Here is a 17537-nt window from a genome sequence, read left to right on the forward strand (position 1 = left end):
CATCTGAGAGGATGTCACATTAGGAGCGACTGTCGCTCAATGGGTAGAGTAGTCGTGTTGCAATCAGAGGGTTGTGGGTTTCTGTTTCACATGTTGACGTGCTCCTGGGCAAGGCACTTAACTCCAAGTTGTCTACCGATCTGCGTTTTGGTGTACGAATGTGAGTGTGTTTGGGTGAAAGTGGCTCTAGTGTAAAGCGCTTTGAGTGGTCAGTATGACTGGAAAAGAGCTATGTAAGTTCAGTCCAGTTCAGTATTTTAAACAGCAAAATATCCAAAGAAGTCCCCTGTCATCAGCTTGTGTTGTAAACAGTGGTTAGCTTGTCATTAAGCACAGCAGTTAGCAAAACGCACTGGTTTTTTGTTTTGCAAATGGAACATGCTTAAAGCTATACTTGGTAATCCTGTTTTTGTTATACTGGGTGAAATTATCCTTCCATCTTGAAAGTAGTAATACATTATGTATTTACATTAAGGAGGTCTGTGAGAGCTGCAGGCTATGAATGGCAGGGAGTTTTGGACCTGCTCTCCCTCCTCTGTCTCTGAAGTTCTGGTTGTCCCACATGCCAATCATTCTGACGCGCTCATGTAACGCCAGTGTGTGTTTTCGTTCCTTGTTAGTTTCAGCTTGCTGGCTGCGCACCTCTAGTGTTTATGTATCTGGTTAGCTTAGCGACTAGGTTAGTGGTTAGCTTAGCTGTTCATTGTAGCTCCGCTGCTCTCACCGTAGGCTGAGAGTCACAATAAGTGAACCGCGCTCATGTTTATGAGAAGAATAGGAAAGCCTCACAAAGAAATAATTTTTAATAAAATTTTTATTAAATAAATAATTCAATTCAATTCAATTTTATTTATATAGCGCCAAATTATGAAACATGTCATCTCAAGGCACTTTACAAAATCAAGTTCAATCATATTATACAGATTGGGTCAGATAATACAGATTGGTCAAAAATGTCCTATATAAGGAAACCAGTTGATTGCATCAAAGTCCCGACAAGCAGCATTCACTCCTGGGGAACCGTAGAGCCACAGGGAGAGTCGTCTGCATTTTACATGGCTTTGCTGCAATCCCTCATACTGAGCAAGCATGAAGCGACAGTGGGAAGAAAAACTCCCCATTAACGGGAAGGAAAACCTCCGGCAGAACCGGGCTCAGTATGAACGGTCATCTGCCTCGACCGACTGGGGGTTACAGAAGACAGAGCAGAGACACAACAAGAGAGACAAAAAAGCACAGAAGCACACATTGATCTAGTAATCTGTTCTACATTTTATTTAAAATAAAACTTTTAAATAAAAAAAAACAAGACCATAGTGGATTTGGGAGATTTTTTTCAAGCTTGCGCAGTTGCGAAAAGGGACTTTGAGAAACCTGCGGAAAAATTGCCGACCCTAGCTTTAATGTGGGTTTGACACCACTTCCAGGTCCAGATCTTAACTTCAGAGGTAAATTAGTCACCATCTTCTGTCATTGGCTTCAGGTTAAACCTTAAGCTCTGGAAAATTTGTCCATTGTACTTTTCTTTTGAGTTGTTTCTGTCTCAATCAAATATCTTTCTATTTGTGCTGTTTTTGCCTATTAGCCCTACGTCTCGGTTATTTAGTATTGCATTTACCAGATAATTGTAGGTAATTGTTACCTACATTTTTAATCAGGACAACTCAAGAAGCCATTTGAGTCTGCACCACAGTCTGAGCAGCTCGGAGTTAGTTCACACTGAGTGATGAGGCTAAAGAGCACATCTGGTTTCTTGCCAGACGTCCATGTTAAAATCTGCTGATGTTAGCACCAAGCAGTGAATCAAATAGACAAAGACTCCCGTCTTTAAAAAGGACCTTGTCCAGTTGTATTGAGAAATGTGCCCATTCAATCAGTGCTGAGAGAAGACAGGAGTCGGATCATTGATCACCAGCAATGACGAGCAAATGAGCCAAATGGAGCCCATGTTCTGAAAACTGAAAATACTGTCTGTTGAATGAAAGACTCCTATAACAAGTCTTATACATCATGTTGCCAAAAGCATTGGGCCACTTATCTTTAAACACACACGAAGTTTAACTGCATCCGTCCGTCCGTCCGTTGTCTTCCTCTTATCCGGGGTCGGGTCGCGGGGGTAGCAGCTTCAGTAGGGAGGCCCAGACGTCCCTCTCCCCAGCCACTTGGGCCAGCTCCTCAGGAGGAACCCCAAGGCGTTCCCAGGCCAGCCGGGAGACATAGTCCCTCCAGCGTGTCCTGGGTCTTCCCCTGGGCCTCCTCCCGGTGGGACGTGCCCGGAACACCTCTCCAGGGAGGCGTCCAGGAGGCATCCTGACCAGATGCCCGAGCCACCTCAACTGGCTCCTCTCGACGTGGAGGAGCAGCGGCTCTACTCTGAGTCCTCCCCGGATGACTGAGCTCCTCACCCTATCTCTAAGGGAGAGCCCAGACACACTACGGAGAAAACTCATTTCAGCCGCTTGTATCCGGGATCTCGTTCTTTCGGTCACGACCCAAAGCTCGTGACCATAGATGAGGGTAGGAACGTAGATCGACCGGTAAATCGAGAGCTTCGCCTTTTGGCTCAGCTCTCTCTTCACCACAACGGATCGGTACAGGGCCCGCTTCACAGCAGACGCTGCACCAATCCGCCTGTTGATCTCCCGCTCCATCTTCCCCTCATTCGTGAACAAGACCCCAAGATACTTGAACTCCTCCACTAGGGGCAGCACATCCTCCCCAACCCGGAGAAGGCACTCTACCCTTTTCCGGTTCAAGACCATGGTCTCGGATTTGGAGGCACTGATTTTCATCCCGGCCGCTTCGCACTCGGCTGCGAACCGCTCCAGTGAGAGCTGTAGATCACGCCCTGATGAAGCCAATAGGACCACGTCATCCGCGAATAGCAGAGACGCAATCCTAAGGCCACCAAAGCGGATCCCCTCAACACCTTGGCTGCGCCTAGAAATTCTGTCCATAAAAGTTATGAACAGAATCGGTGACAAAGGGCAGCCTTGGCGGAGTCCAACTCTCACTGGAAACGAGTCCGACTTACTGCCGGCAATGCGGACCAGACTCTGACACCGGTCGTACAGAGACCCGACAGCCCTTATTAAAGGGTCCGGTACTCCATACTCCCGGAGTACCCCCCACAGGATCCCCCGGGGGACACGGTCCCCCTCAGCAGGTTTAACTGCATCTTATTTTAAATTCAAACTATTTAATATGGCCTTGTCCTCCATCGGTTTCAACTCTTCTATGATTTTTGGAAGTGAGTTTATGATAATGTCTGACCGTTCTTCCAGGAAAGCATTTGTGAGCTCAGACACTGATGTAGGACGAGAAGGCCTGACTCATAGTCTCCTCTAACTCACCCCAAGGGTTGTTTCGTTGTCTTGATGTTGGGGCTTTGTACAAGCCAGTCAAGTTCTACCAAACCAAACTCGCTCCCTCCTGTCTTTGTGGGTCTTGTTTTGTACAAAGGTGCCCGACGTTCAAAAAGCCACCTTCAAACTGTTCCAACCAAACCTATCACCTTCTATCACTGCACCCAGGAGTTCTGAACCCATCTCCTTATCCCCACACCTTAATCTCCTCACCAAGCTTTACACTTGCCACAATGCCGTCAGTTGAACGTGGTTCTCCTGGCAACTGACTTGTTTGTTGTATTGCTAAAGGTGATTTATCAGAAAACAAAACACATCCTCAGTGCTCCAGAGTCTAGGTCTGGTGTGCTTTACAGCTCTGCAGCCGGCGCTTTGCATCCTACTTGGTGATGTATGGCATGAATGCAGCTGTTCTTGAGCTAATCTGAGGCCCCATGAAGTGTGGGGGTCTGTAGCTGTTGACTCCCTTTCACAGCTGGCTGTGGAATATTTAGTAGCATGAAAACAACTGGACTCATGGCACTCGTGGCATCCTGGAATTCACTGAGCTCATTGCTTTACAAATATTTGTACAGTAGACGTCTGTCTGCCTCTTTGCTGGGACCATAGCAGTGGCTGGACCATCTGTCTGAATTCTGTCATTTGGATGGGTGAAGCAATACTTTTGGCCACATAGTGTATTATTTAAGCTTACTTCCTTCAGTCTCTACATTTTATCAGATCACATTTTGATGCACAAGTGTTTGAGTTAACACGGATATTTCGGAGTAACACAAACTAAGATACGCATTTCTATAAACCGGCCAGATGTAACAAACCTATATATGGGATTAAACATTCCTGTTCTCTGTCATTCTTTGCGTAAACTCCTTACCGTGAGGTTTAGAGTTACAAATGACAAACTTCAGGCTTATTTTAAAAAATCTCCATAAAATAATAACGATGCAGACACAAGACATGCCCACATGTCATACAACTCACCCTTTGTCCAAGATGTTAACATTGCTTAAAATGGCCCAGCATCATTTAACGTATCAGTCCCAAGCTGTTAAACTGGATAATTTCTTCTTTTTACACATTTAGGAAATATCACAGATTTACAAGGATAATTTTAAACGCTTATCTGAACAGAAGAAACGTCCTGCACAACAATAAGAATTTTTTTCCCCCAGTTTCAGAGTCAGGACTACAGAGCACAACCCTGCAGGATGTCCCACAGCAGAACAAAAACATTAATGCAACTGAAGACTAGTGCTGCCCTCTGGTGGACACCTATCTGCAAACGTTCAGCTTCTCTGTGAAAACATTTCATTTTCAGTAACTTCACAAAGCAGTTTCTGTTTTTGTATATTTATTCTACAGTCTGGGCTATTTCAGCGGGCATCTGAGGGAAATTTGAAATTTCTGTTGCATATCTTGGTTTCAAATTGTTTTGCTTTTTTTATTGGTCTCATGTAATATTCTAATCTTAAATGTAGTTTTTTGTTAACTGTAAGCATAAAATCACTATAATTAACAGAAATAACTGCTTGTTTTCAGTATTTGTGTAATTATTCCACATAATGTGTTTCACTTAGTGGATTGAGTTGCTGGAGTAAATTAACTCCTCGTCGATATTCTAGTTTATCAACCCAATGCCAGGGAGAAAATACATCAGTAATGGCATTTAGATAAGCCGATGCTGCCCAGTAACCTGAAAAGGGTTTTAAGGACATTTCCAAGTTAGGTTTAGTCCATCATTGTGCAGAGAGAATGATTATTCACAAGGGGAAAAGTTTAAATCAGCTATAACTAATGCTCATATCGGTACAACAGCCTGCCAGTCACAACAATCTAATATGCCGTTTCCAAACGGTGTGTTGCTGTTGTGAATTTTTTCTTCCACAGGACACGTCTATGATGTTGTATTCTGTTCTAGTTCTGGTCCGCTTCCCTTACTGGCTTCCATGTTTGCAAAGGCAGCTGCTCCTTTGTCAAGAAAAAATCCCAAATGCTGCGCTCTGTGTTGGGAACCCTGGGAACTTTCATAAGATCGGCTCCGGAACCAGGAAGTGAACACGAGCTACTCTCTGAACCAAAGTAATTCAAGACCGTACCTCTAGGTTTGAAAGGAGAAAAACGTGACTAACACATTGTTAATAGAGAGGACAGATTGTTTATAGGGAGTGTTACTTCCATCCCAGATGACAAATGAGAATTATTTAGGTTGATTTTACAGTAAATATCTTACTTATAGCTCCACCCTCCCAGGAGTGGATGTCCCAGCAGATTATATTTAGAGAAATTTAAAAAAAAAAAAAAAAACCTCAAGAGCTCCCTCTCCAGATATATAGGCCCTAAGTTGCTTAACATGTCAAATATTAAGCATTATGTATCTAAAAAGAATATAGCAAGAAATTAGCATTTGAATCAAGCATAGGACTTCTGGAGAGATGTCATTTTGACAGATGTGTGCAGAAACATAGAGATGTTTGACCACAAACTGAGCAATTTTTGGTTATCTGCTGCTCCTTCCAAGTGTCAAGCACAGAGGTGGAGAGATGATGGTTTGGGCTTGTTTTGTAGCTACATGACCTGAGCAGCGGACGATTGACCCAAACTGGGACATCACAAGATAATGGCTGAACCAGAAAGTCCAAACCTCAAATAGAGGATCCCAGACTTCAGCCTCTCTGAATTAATGAGACCTCCAGAGAGCCAAGCATTAAACTCAAACAACTGAAACAATAATGGAAAGAAGCGTGGGGAAAAAATCTTATCTTCAATGGGTTAAGAAACCGACAGATCCCCACTGCTGATGAAGGTTCAGCTGCTGCATCCTGCTGTGGGTTTTGGTATTTTCCATGACTGTAGGGTGCACTCATTTATTTTTCATCTTATTTTAAAGAAAGTCCAACATGTCTATATTTGAAGGAGTGTGTAGAAGACAAAAGAAGGTTTAAACAACAGGAAATGATCCAATGATGACGGGAAATGCTGAAAGGCTAAACAAGGTCCAGTAGACACGGACTGCGTCCACCAGCGTTCCACCGCAAGGCAAGTTTGTTTGTATGACAACGTTTCAGTGACAATTCAAAGTGCTGTACTTGTACAGAACATGAAAAAAGAAAACATTAGAGAGGAAAGCACATTGCAGTGGAATAGTAGCAGCAGGTTAAGATATAAGTTGGACTACAAACTTAAATATTAACATTTGAAGGCAATTCTAAACAAATGTGGTTTTTTAACCTTGATTCAAAGGAAATCAGACTTCAGCACGTTTACAGTCTGGAAGTTTGTTCCAGATAAGTTGAGTATAGGAACTAAATGCAGCCTCTTCATGTCTGGTTCTGGTTCTGCAGAGAGGGAGGGCTGGGGGGGTTAATGCACTGCAGTGATCAGTTCTACTAAAGATCAACATGGATTAGTTTCTCCAGATCCTGCTGAGACATCAGTCCTTTAATCCTAGAAATGTTCTCTTTAGATGGAGGTTCAGGTCTGAGTCCATCACTACTCCCAGGTTTCAGGCCTGATCAGTGGTTCCTAGCTGAAACAGCTGAAATTTATTTTTCTTCTTTTGTGCGATTAAGGGTACAGGAAACTCTTGGTCGCACAAACCAAGATTTACTGGTGAAGGTGTCAAGATTTGTAAAACCAATACTGGAATTCAGGTGCGAAAATATTTAAACTCGAAATTTGAATTGTTTTCTCAAGGAGGAAGAGGAAAAAGGAAATGAAACCAAAGTCGAGTAACTGACAATATTTGTGGCAAAACCTTAAAGACACAATTTAACAGAAAATAAGCCAATAATAAGATGGCTGATGTTGAAACAGATATTTTATTTAGCCTTTTAGTTTATGTCAGAATAGAATATTGATTTGTAAATTGGGATCTGATTTTATTGCCTGCCGTGATTTAGTTTTTTTTTTTTTTACTGAAAGATACACAGGCCTGATGTGTTTCCATAGAATGGGAGTTCCGATTGCGTCCACCCAATCCTGTTATGATTCAAGCAAACCACCAATTCATCCCACTGCAGTTTTATTCAGAGAACAGGGAGCTGGTTCTTTGAACATGACGATTTTTTACATTTTGCAAACAGGTTTTTTTTTTTTTTAAAAAGGTGCGAAGGGGACAGGAAACGTCAATCTCTTGCTTGATCTGTTTCAGCCTAACCACACAGAGTTAACTCTGCCCACACAGTGTCACATTCTTACTTTTGTTTTTCACCTCTAAGAGAAGTTTTTTTTTTTTTTCCGGGTCCAACCTAATGCAAGAAATGTATTTCAGTGGAAGTAATAGGACTAGGACAGCTGGAGATAGGCACCAGCGCTCCTCGCGACCCCACATGGGTTAGGCGTGTTAGAAAACAAATGGATGGATAGTAGGACTAGCTAAGGTTTGTCAGTGAGAGCTTCAATTTGTTTCCGCAGCGACTGACACAAAGTCGACCTGCACAACTGCAAAACATCCTCCAGGTTGATGCCATCAATAAAACATTATCTGCAAGTCTTTTACGATCAGCAGGAGGTGAGGAGAGGTGCTCTGTATAGAAGACTGTAGGAAGTCTTCGAACCTCTTCCTGTAGCTGTGTGACTAAATGATTGTTAATGGTCCTAAATGTACCCCACCCAGATGGTCGCCCATCCCTCCATCCATCATGTTCTACTCTTAAACCTGACACCGAAGCTCCTGGATCCTGTTTTTAGGATGAAAGTAGAGTGTTGCAAAGAAATGTACATATAACAAGAAAAAGCGTTAACTACAACCCAGCATTTCAAAGGTTGAGAAAGAAGGTAAGAATGGGAACGGAAGGAGAAGGGACTGACGTGGAAGAGGATATCCTGGTGGATGAGCCGATTCACAAAACATGGCTGGATTTGAGGACAGGGCGGCATTCAAATTAAGCAGCAATCTGGGCAGAGTCCAGCTTTTAATACCCTGCTGTCCACGTCCTCACTAAGACTAAGAACGTAGAGAACATGGACCCGGTTCTGAAGTCCTCACTAAGACTAAGAACGTAGAGAACATGGACCCGGTTCTGAAGTCCTTCCACTAAGACTAAGAACGTAGAGAACATGGACCCGGTTCGGAAGTCCTTCCACTAAGACTAAGAACGTAGAGAACATGGACCCGGTTCTGAAGTCCTTCCACTAAGACTAAGAACGTAGAGAACATGGACCCGGTTCTGAAGTCCTCACTAAGACTAAGAACGTAGAGAACATGGACCCGGTTCTGAAGTCCTCACTAAGACTAAGAACGTAGAGAACATGGACCCGGTTCTGAAGTCCTCACTAAGACTAAGAACGTAGAGAACATGGACCCGGTTCTGAAGTCCTTCCATGGCTCCCTGGATCTCAGAGAATAGACTTTAAAATCCTTCTGTTAGTCTATAAATCCCTGAATTAGCACCTAAATCCATCACAGACTTGTTATCAGGCCATCAACCCTCCAGACCACTCAGATCTTCTGGCTCCAGCCTGCTCTGCAGAACCAGAACCAGAACCAGAACCAGACATGGAGAAGCAGCATTTAGTTCCTATGCTCCACTGATCTGGAAAAAAACTTCCAGAAAACTGTAAAAGCGCTGAAAGCCTGAGTTCCTTTAAATCAAGATTAAAAACACATTTGTTTAAAATTGCCTTTGACTGTTCTAGTGAAACTGTTCTACTGTTTTTAATGTTCTTTTTTGTTTCTACATTCTATCCCTACTTGCTTTTATTCTGTTTTATTTTCCTATATTTTAATCATGCAAAGCGCTTTGCATTGTCTCTGTACTGAATTGTGCTATATGAATAAATTTGCCTTGCCTTGCCTTGCCTTGTTGGGAGCTGCTGCACGAACCTCATGATGCTTCTGTTGTGTTGATAGAGGACATGTCACAAGTCAGCTCCTCAGAAATGGAGACAGTGACTTGCTTCCAACAGCAGAACACCAGCAGGCTTGGATAAGAAGGTCGATTAGAGCCAGAAAAATGAATGTCATTTCATGAAGGAAGTAGCAGAGGAACTCATCCTCAGACTGCATTGCATCAGAGAGTGTCCTCTGTTTTGCTGCTCTTTAATTTCCAAAGTCTCCAAGCTATTAAAAACTAAAAAGAATCAGAAATCGACATAGATTTCTTTTGCAAGTTGGTTTTTGATGCTCTTTATTTGTTCCCCACCTGTGAGATCAGACTTGAAGATCGCTAAGACAAAACACGGTGTGTTTTTCCCCAGACTCTGATAATATCTGTGGTTTTTTTCTGCACAGATGAGGCAGCCACAGTTTGCTAATAGTGTCGGTCTCACCACTCCGTGCACAAACAGTCAGCAGGACTCCGGCGTGAGGTAACGACAGCATCTCTCCACAGCTGAAGCTTTATTCTTTCAACTGTGCACAGCAAGTCAGGAAGGATGAAGCTCTACATTTTCTTCATATATATCATGGGTTATCTGCTGCTGACGAGTCAAGATGAGCAGTCATGGGTATGGAATATTTACATTACGCCTTTTTTTTATTACACTTTATTTCCTTAATGGAAGCATATGACTAAATACCTTTTTTTTATTTACCTGCTGGTGTTTTAGGACACCTTTTCAGTCTTCAGAATAGTTAAATATTTGTGCCTTATGAAAGATTCAATTAATATTTCATCATGGATACATTTTAAAAATGTCATCCCAGGTTTGTTTTCATTCACAGATCAATATTTAGATAAAACAGTTAATTTCAGCCCTTTAAATCATCAGTGACTCATCTCATCACTAAGCCAGGTAACTGCAGCGGTTACTGCAGAACATCTGCATATGCCGTGGAAAGCTTTTTACGGCGTAAATATTACAATAAACTCCTTTTAGAGACGATGCTCATTATTCGGGCATCTATTCATGTTTCTTCAGGCAATGGCAAAGACATTGGTAAAGAGAAAACAATTCCTGCTGTAAAGTCTAAGGTCTTACCTGTCCAAAAACATTGACACGACCGGCCATTTACCAGGTTCTGAATGTATTTTTAAATCAAACCCTCAGAGAACAACAGACTAAACTATGTGGGTTAAAAACTAAGTACAACTCCTAATCTAGCAGCTTGTTGAACCACGTTTTGCAACAAGAACTCTCAGAAGTAATTTTATGTCTTTTATGTAGTGATATTTCCCGCTGCCCCCGTTTTATAAAATGTGCCAATTGCACCCATTGTTGGGACCAATGGGTTCACATTTGACTTGGTTATTTGAATTCATGGCCTTGTTCCCATAGCTACAACATTCCCATCAGCCCTCCATCATTGTGCCCAACAGTCGATCCTCTATGTTTAAGCTGAAATGCCGTTTCTGACTCTCTCTTAAAATGACGCTGTGCATTATGGCCAAACGTAGGAACTTTAGTCTCTTCTCCCCAGAAATATAGAAGTCTTGCACTTTGTTCAGATGCATATTTGCAAACCAACGCTGCACGCTCTGATCTTGGAGTGGATTTGTTAGGAAGTCCCCTCTCGGGAACGATGGCAGAAAAAGCCTTTCTCTCTGTAGAATGATGACCTTTAGATGTTTTCAAAGAACCAGAAAAACCTTCCCAGATTTACAGGCAGCAGCAGTTTCTTCTCTAAGCTCATTGCTGTTGTCTTTCCAACACAGTAAGTCATCAACTCACAGAACTCAACCCAAACTGGCAAAACTGCTCCTGCTTTTTTCACGGTGTACACACTGATGACGGCCTTTCCTTCTGCTGCTCACCCATTTCTGTTTTAATTTTAGGAGTCGATGTTGGAACGCTTCGAATATCCTGATCAAGACAACACATCTTCTAACTATCCAGAATCTGCCGCTCCGTGCTCCCTGCAAGTGCCTGAGTTTAACTCGCTCGCCATCATGATCGTCTACATCGTCGTGTTTTTGTTCAGCCTCATTGGCAACAGCGTGGTGGTCTACGTGATCTGCTCCATGAGCAACGGCAGAAACAGCACAGACATCTACCTGATGCACCTCGCCTTTGCGGACCTCCTCTTCTGTTCCACCCTGCCCGTCTGGGCCGTCGACTTTCACTTCGGCTGGGTCTTTAGCAACTTCTCGTGCAAGCTCTTCTCGGCCTTCCAGGAGGCGTCCGTGTACTGCGGCGTCTTCCTGCTGGTGTGCATCAGCGTGGACCGGTACTTTGCCATCGTGAGAGCCAAGCGAGTGCTGTCCTCGCGCCACCTGCTGGTGAGGGTGATCTGCGGCGTCGTGTGGCTAATGGCCGGCTTGCTGTCTCTACCTGTGGCGATTAAAAGAGAGAAAATCTATGCCCCCGAACTGAAGCAGTACATTTGCTACGAGAACATAACCGGGGAAAGCAGCGACCAGTGGCGGGTCAGCCTCCGGGTCCTGCGGCACACGCTGGGCTTCTTCCTGCCCCTGGTGGTGATGGTGTTCTGCTACGGCTGGACGGTGGGCTCGCTGTTCAAAATGCGCAGTCAACAGAAGCACAAGGCCATGCGCGTCATCATAGCGGTGGTGCTGGCGTTCATTCTCTGCTGGCTGCCGTACAACGTCACCGTGCTCACCGACACCCTCATTCGAGGCGGCTCGCTCGCGGACACCTGCGAGACCCGCTACAGGGTGGAGACGGCGCTGCAGGTGACCAAGGTTCTCGCCTTCATGCACTGCATGGTCAACCCCCTCCTCTACGCCTTCATCGGGCAGAAGTTTCGGAACGAGCTGCTGACGACTCTGTACAAGCAGGGCATCATCAGCAAGAAGCTGTGGATGTCCTACAGGAAGGGCTCTGCGGGCAGCGTGGCCAGCTTCAGGTCAAGGAACACCTCTGTGTCAGTGGTCAATGCTGATGGTAGGTAAATGGAGGATGTAGGGATTAGATCGTTACAGGCGTTTAGAAGAAAACCCCCAGATAAACTCAAGTGTTTGTCAGAAAGCCTAAAATCTGACTCAAGCTTTATGTTTCCAACAAAATCACAGTTTTCGTTAAATCCTTATTAGTCCCAATACAGAAAAAATGGATGTCGGAATACAAGGGAGCTTCAGGTTCCGACTCTACCTTCGAGCAAAGGGGGGGAAACGGGACATTAAATGTCACAGATAGCTCTCTGAGTTCCAACGTTGACGAGATCTCCCAAGAACTGTGCAATCAGACAGAAACATTTTTATTCTACAAAGAGAAATATTGGGATGTTTTGTCTCTTTGGGTCCTAAAACAAAGAATGTGCAAAGGTGGCGAGGTAATGAGACATAGCCATATTAGGAGTTCAGTCCATGTCTTGAATCTTTGGTTCCTGTAGCTCCCCCTCAGACTCCTCGATAAAAACACCACGTTATTTAAATCAACGTCTCACCAATCATGTCATCTCTTCCAAAAAAATAAAAAAATCACCAGTACAACTGACTGACAACTCGATCAGCTCCAAGCCTGACTGTGGGAACCACTGGTAAAGATAACTGGAGGAGATTTGATCAAATGGAGCAAATTCTGCCGGAACAAGGAGTTCAACTGGCCATCTTCAGTTCCAGGTGGTGTTGCACCGATGCCATATTTTAGCCCCGATACCCGATACCTGGCTGTGCAGTATTGGCCGATACCGATACCATACCGATACCATATCTGTTTGAAATTGATGTGAGTGTGTGTGTATATGAAGAACTGCATACTACTTAGGGTAGTAGAACTTTTTATTTCCTACCTGGAATGGGTGACAATAGTAGAATAAACTTTTGGCTCTCAAAGGCCAAAATAGTGCAACATTCGTGAAATTATAACATGTATATTAGTAGTGCAACAGTAAGACAGTAAAATTACATTAACAATTGAATAATCTCTTTTAAACCCTGAGTTTTGGCTCTCAAATGCCAAAATAGTGCAACTTTCATGAACTTATATAACATGTATAATATTAGTCGGGAGAGAGAAGGCTGCGTTCAAGTGACATAGAAACATCAAAATGGTATTGGTGGCCTATTTGTTGGTACTCACCGATACCGATACCACCATTTTAGTGCTAAATTGGGGCTCGTCCGATACTGGTATCGGTATCGGTGCAACACTAGTTCCAGGTTAGGTTTAACGTCAACAGGGTCCACCTGATCGCACCGGTGAAGACAACATAGACATCTACAGCAGCCACAGGATTTAGGAAGAAAATAGAGCAGCCAGGTCTTTAATTCTACTAATCATCAGAGAGTGCCTCCCTAACAGCAGGAGTTTGTCAGTCAGGTGCTGTGGAACATGCAGGAGTGTAGTAACACCATGCCGGGGCGGAAAGACATTAGCGATGACCTTAAATACTGTATGAAACAGTGGAGGGGATGTCCCAGAAAAATCCCCCCCAAGGTCAGAAGATGCAACGCTCAGGGAAATTAAAGTAAAAAAAAAAAAACATTTGCATCTGACTACAATTCCTTCAGAAACCAAAGCACGATGTTTGACTAAACCCAGAAACACAATAAAACGGCCACCTTAAAGCACGGTGGTGGAGGGCTGATGCTCTGGGCTCGTTGTGCAGCCACAGGACCGAGGCAGCTTCCAGTCCAGTTATCTCCTCTGTTTACCAAGTTGTCGTAGGTCAGGAGTCTGACAGCTGAAGCATGGCCCAACATGGGTGTCATGCAAACAATGAAGCAACGTTTTCCAATGAACAGGAAGCGGAACGTCTGACAACCTAAATAGACTGAAAAAAAATGTAAGAAAAAATGGCTAAATTTGAAACAATGTAGTTTCTCTGGGCTTACAGTTAAGCTTAGAGGTCATGAGAATACAGCTGATACCAGAGGTATGAACAATGTTGCACATTTTCCCCCTGAGAGTTTCTCATGAAAGCCACTTCAAAGCTTCACGTTGGTGTTTAACGTCAAAATCCAAATATAGTGATTGGCTTTGGCATTTATTATCATATTTTGTTAATTGATGTTTTACTTTTGAGTCAAGCTCTTCACACTTTTTTTCCCCCCTATTTTCAAATTCTGTGAAATAGGGGGAAAACCCATTGAATGTTAATCTAGCGTCATTAAGGAATATGCAAACTGCAGACTTTGAGCCACAGGTGCCGCATGTTTTCCTGAGGGCTATGAATGTACACATTTAAATATCCTCATGCTTTGTTGCTTTACTATTACAAGGTTTCTTATTAACATTGTCTTTTTTTTCCATCCCCTGAAAACTGTAAGAAGAAAAAAAAAATCTTGTAATCAGATGAAAAATCTTTTAAACAGGAAGAGATGGTGAAACGTCTCTCTCTGTTTTCACCACTCAGGAACTGTGCTCTTTGATGAATGACTCTCATTTTTACACACTTTTGTAGCACTAGCTGCAGTTTTCTTGGAATATTGTTTTTTTTTTTAAAAAAAACATTGTTTTTTTATTGTCAAGCAATCCTTTTGTAATAACGTTTCTGCATGTGTACAGGAAGTATGTACGCTTGTTTTTTTTCTGGTATTCATTGTTAATGACGAAAAGTTGTCTGATTATTGCCTCATTCTTCTGAATTACATTTATTTGCACTTTTATATGTAAAGCAGCTTTATTGATCTAATATGTGCGGCTCCAGATATAATCGATAACAAATGTATTTTTCTGTAACACTGTGGCTTGCTATTAAACAAATAATGACATCAAATTTACTCGCACCATTTATCTCTGTAGGCTCACACACCTGAAAATGAGTTGCTGCTTGTTCTAGACGTTCACTTAAATGCTGCTTCATCCCCAAAGTTTAAAGCCAAGTTCCTGTTTTTCTTTGTGGTTAGGAGGTGTTGTTATCGGACCTGCATGTTACCTGAGATGTTAAACAACTGCCAAAACAAAACAAAAACAAAAAAGAACGAAAGAAAGAATGTTAAACACAGACAAAATTTGATTCCAATTTATTAATTAACTCTGTTTGTCACCAGGAACATGTGTATTTATTGCATGGAGCTCATGATTTCCATACGTCCCCAGGACTGTGTTACAGCTGAAGAAAAAGGAGATATTAATAGACAAAAGGAAGTTAACTAACATGTTTTCTTCTTCTTTGGAAATTTGACAATTTATGTTAATTTTATGATTCATTGATTCCTGATTAGTAAGGAGAGGCAGCAGTTTGGTACCACAGAATATTCTTGATCTAACTCATCAAAGATCAAAATCTACACCAAACTGCATAGAAGAATGACTGAGAACGACCGAAATAGAGAATAACCAATGGCCATCATCAGGTCAGGGCAAATTAAAAAGGGTTTAACTTTGACTAGAAGATGTAAACGACAAAAGCTTGATTGTTTGGATTTAATTTTTGCTTACAGAATTTTAAACCTTTGTCACGTTTTACTCCGAAGGTCTTAACAGAACTGTTTCATTTATAAGCCAGAACCAACACGAATGGCAGAGCTGACGCCAAATAAAACACATTCAGTCTTTTTTGCTCATTTAAAAATAGAACATTCTGGTTAAGCCATTAACCTTGTTTCCCCCAGCTGTCATGCAAATTTTGAGCAAACTTTTGAAATGCTGCAAAAAAGAAAATGCGAGTTAGGCATGTTTACATCTAGTGGTCTGGAGCGAATTAACCAGGCTATGCAAAGCATTATTTTACTAGAAGTTAGCATGCAATAATCACACGTTACTGGTGACTAATGGATTTGATGAATAAAGTAGTTTCAAAGCTTGTCTGTGTTTAATATTGCTTTTTCTTTTTTCTTTTTTTGTTTTGTTTTGGCAGATGTTTAACATCTCAGGTAACAAGCATGTCTGATAACAACACGTCCTAACCACAGAGAAAAACAGGAACTTGGGCCTGTATATATACCTCGTTACTTGACTGATCCAGGTAAACGGCTCATATATTTTGCAAAGGGACTGAAATCTGAGTTCTCGGACTGTGATACAAACTTGCATGCTCTAATGTGTGTAAGATCACAATGAGAGCCTGTTTTGTAGTTAGAAAGTTATTTAATTTTTTCTGATTCAGCTGTTTGTCCTGTTAAAGAGTTGGGGGGACAGGTCCACTGTGTCCCGCCTACCTCTCCTACTTGCTAATTGGTGCGCTTAGAGCAGTTATGGGTGTCCCTAAATAATGCCTGAGAGGGAGAGATGCAGAAGTAATCTTTGGAGTATTTTACTGTTGAAAACAAAAATGACAACAAAAAACCAACCTGGCAACGTATTATTTTAACATCCAGTTATTCACTACTGAAGCAACACTGAATTTCATTGATCAAATGCAAAAGAAGAAAAATTGATAAACGCAAAAGCAACAAGGACATGAGAAACGAGCCCATGCTCAACCTGGTACATTTGTCCCAATTTAGAAATGATTTATTCTGAGCAGCAAGGTTAATGTTTGTTAATTTTTGGTTTTGATGAGCTAATGATTCTTCCTCAGGCAAACAAAATTTGTCATGACTCATATGGGTCAGTTTCCTCTGTAAAGTCAAACCTTTTTGGATGTTTTTTGGGGAAACGGCACAAAATTAAGCCTTATTCTAACAGCACTTTATAGGATGACCCCTTGTCACACTCCCCATCGTTGCATTTTAATCCTTGAACTTTATGTGTTTCCTTATTTTGATCCTACTTAAAATCTGTTTTCTTTATGAATTTTTCTCCAGGATCGTGGGGAGTGGTGGCCTAGTGATGAAAGCAGCATGCCTGGATTGTGAGACGGCTACAAGAACCTGCTTCAAACCCAGCAGACTACCACTATGGGCTCCTGAGACGGACCCCTGATTGCTCCCTGGGCAGCGGACGCAATAAAGCACTGCTCCCTAAGGGATGGGCTCAATGCAGAAGACTAATTTAGCTGGAATGCAGAATTTCAATGACAAATAAATATTTCATTCTGTCTCCCTGATAGGTAAAACAATTCTGTCGTGTGGAAGTATGTGGGCAGCCAGCCAGACAAACACTTTATTTATATCCCGAGGGATACTCAATTATCCAGGAGCATACAAAACATGTATAGGCCTTTTTTCTTCCAAACGGCCTTTTCAGAGGACAGCATGGTATCTTGAACTCTAGAAAATAGCTTGATGTTTTAAATAAAAAAAATAATCTATGGGACTCCAGTAAACTTAAACAATGATCCAAAATATATGACTAAATCTAAATAGAAACGGTACACCAAATTCAACCTTCCCACAGTGCCATCTCAGACCCCAGCACTAGATCCTATAGAGAACCAGCAGTGTGAGGTGAAGAGTTAAAACATTCACTACGGAGGCTTTTACCCAACATAAGAAATGTCTTCTC

At 42.3% G+C, this 17537-nt stretch overlaps 1 protein-coding gene across 1 annotated transcript; it reads left to right on the forward strand.

Moving 5' to 3' along the window:
* Window positions 1–9684: 9684 nt before the first annotated feature.
* On the forward strand, window positions 9685–17240 carry cxcr2 (chemokine (C-X-C motif) receptor 2). Its single transcript, XM_012878198.3, has 3 exons — window positions 9685–9812; window positions 11081–12149; window positions 16898–17240. The coding sequence occupies exons 1-3, from the start codon at window positions 9741–9743 to the stop codon at window positions 16918–16920; spliced, it is 1164 nt and encodes a 387-aa protein (XP_012733652.3). The 5' UTR covers window positions 9685–9740; the 3' UTR covers window positions 16921–17240.
* Window positions 17241–17537: the final 297 nt, after the last annotated feature.

This window comes from Fundulus heteroclitus, chromosome 7 (genome assembly GCF_011125445.2).
Source record: "Fundulus heteroclitus isolate FHET01 chromosome 7, MU-UCD_Fhet_4.1, whole genome shotgun sequence".
In the NCBI taxonomy this organism is placed as follows: Eukaryota; Metazoa; Chordata; class Actinopteri; order Cyprinodontiformes; family Fundulidae; genus Fundulus; species Fundulus heteroclitus.

Bases quoted from the DNA above. Each gene is read 5' to 3' on its own strand.
- cxcr2 (XM_012878198.3), top strand. From the start codon at position 9,741: ATGAAGCTCTACATTTTCTTCATATATATCATGGGTTATCTGCTGCTG. The intron at 9,813-11,080 runs GTATGGAATATT...TTTTAATTTTAG, and splicing joins GTCAAGATGAGCAGTCATGG to GAGTCGATGTTGGAACGCTT. The intron at 12,150-16,897 runs GTAGGTAAATGG...ATTTTTCTCCAG, and splicing joins GTCAGTGGTCAATGCTGATG to GATCGTGGGGAGTGGTGGCC.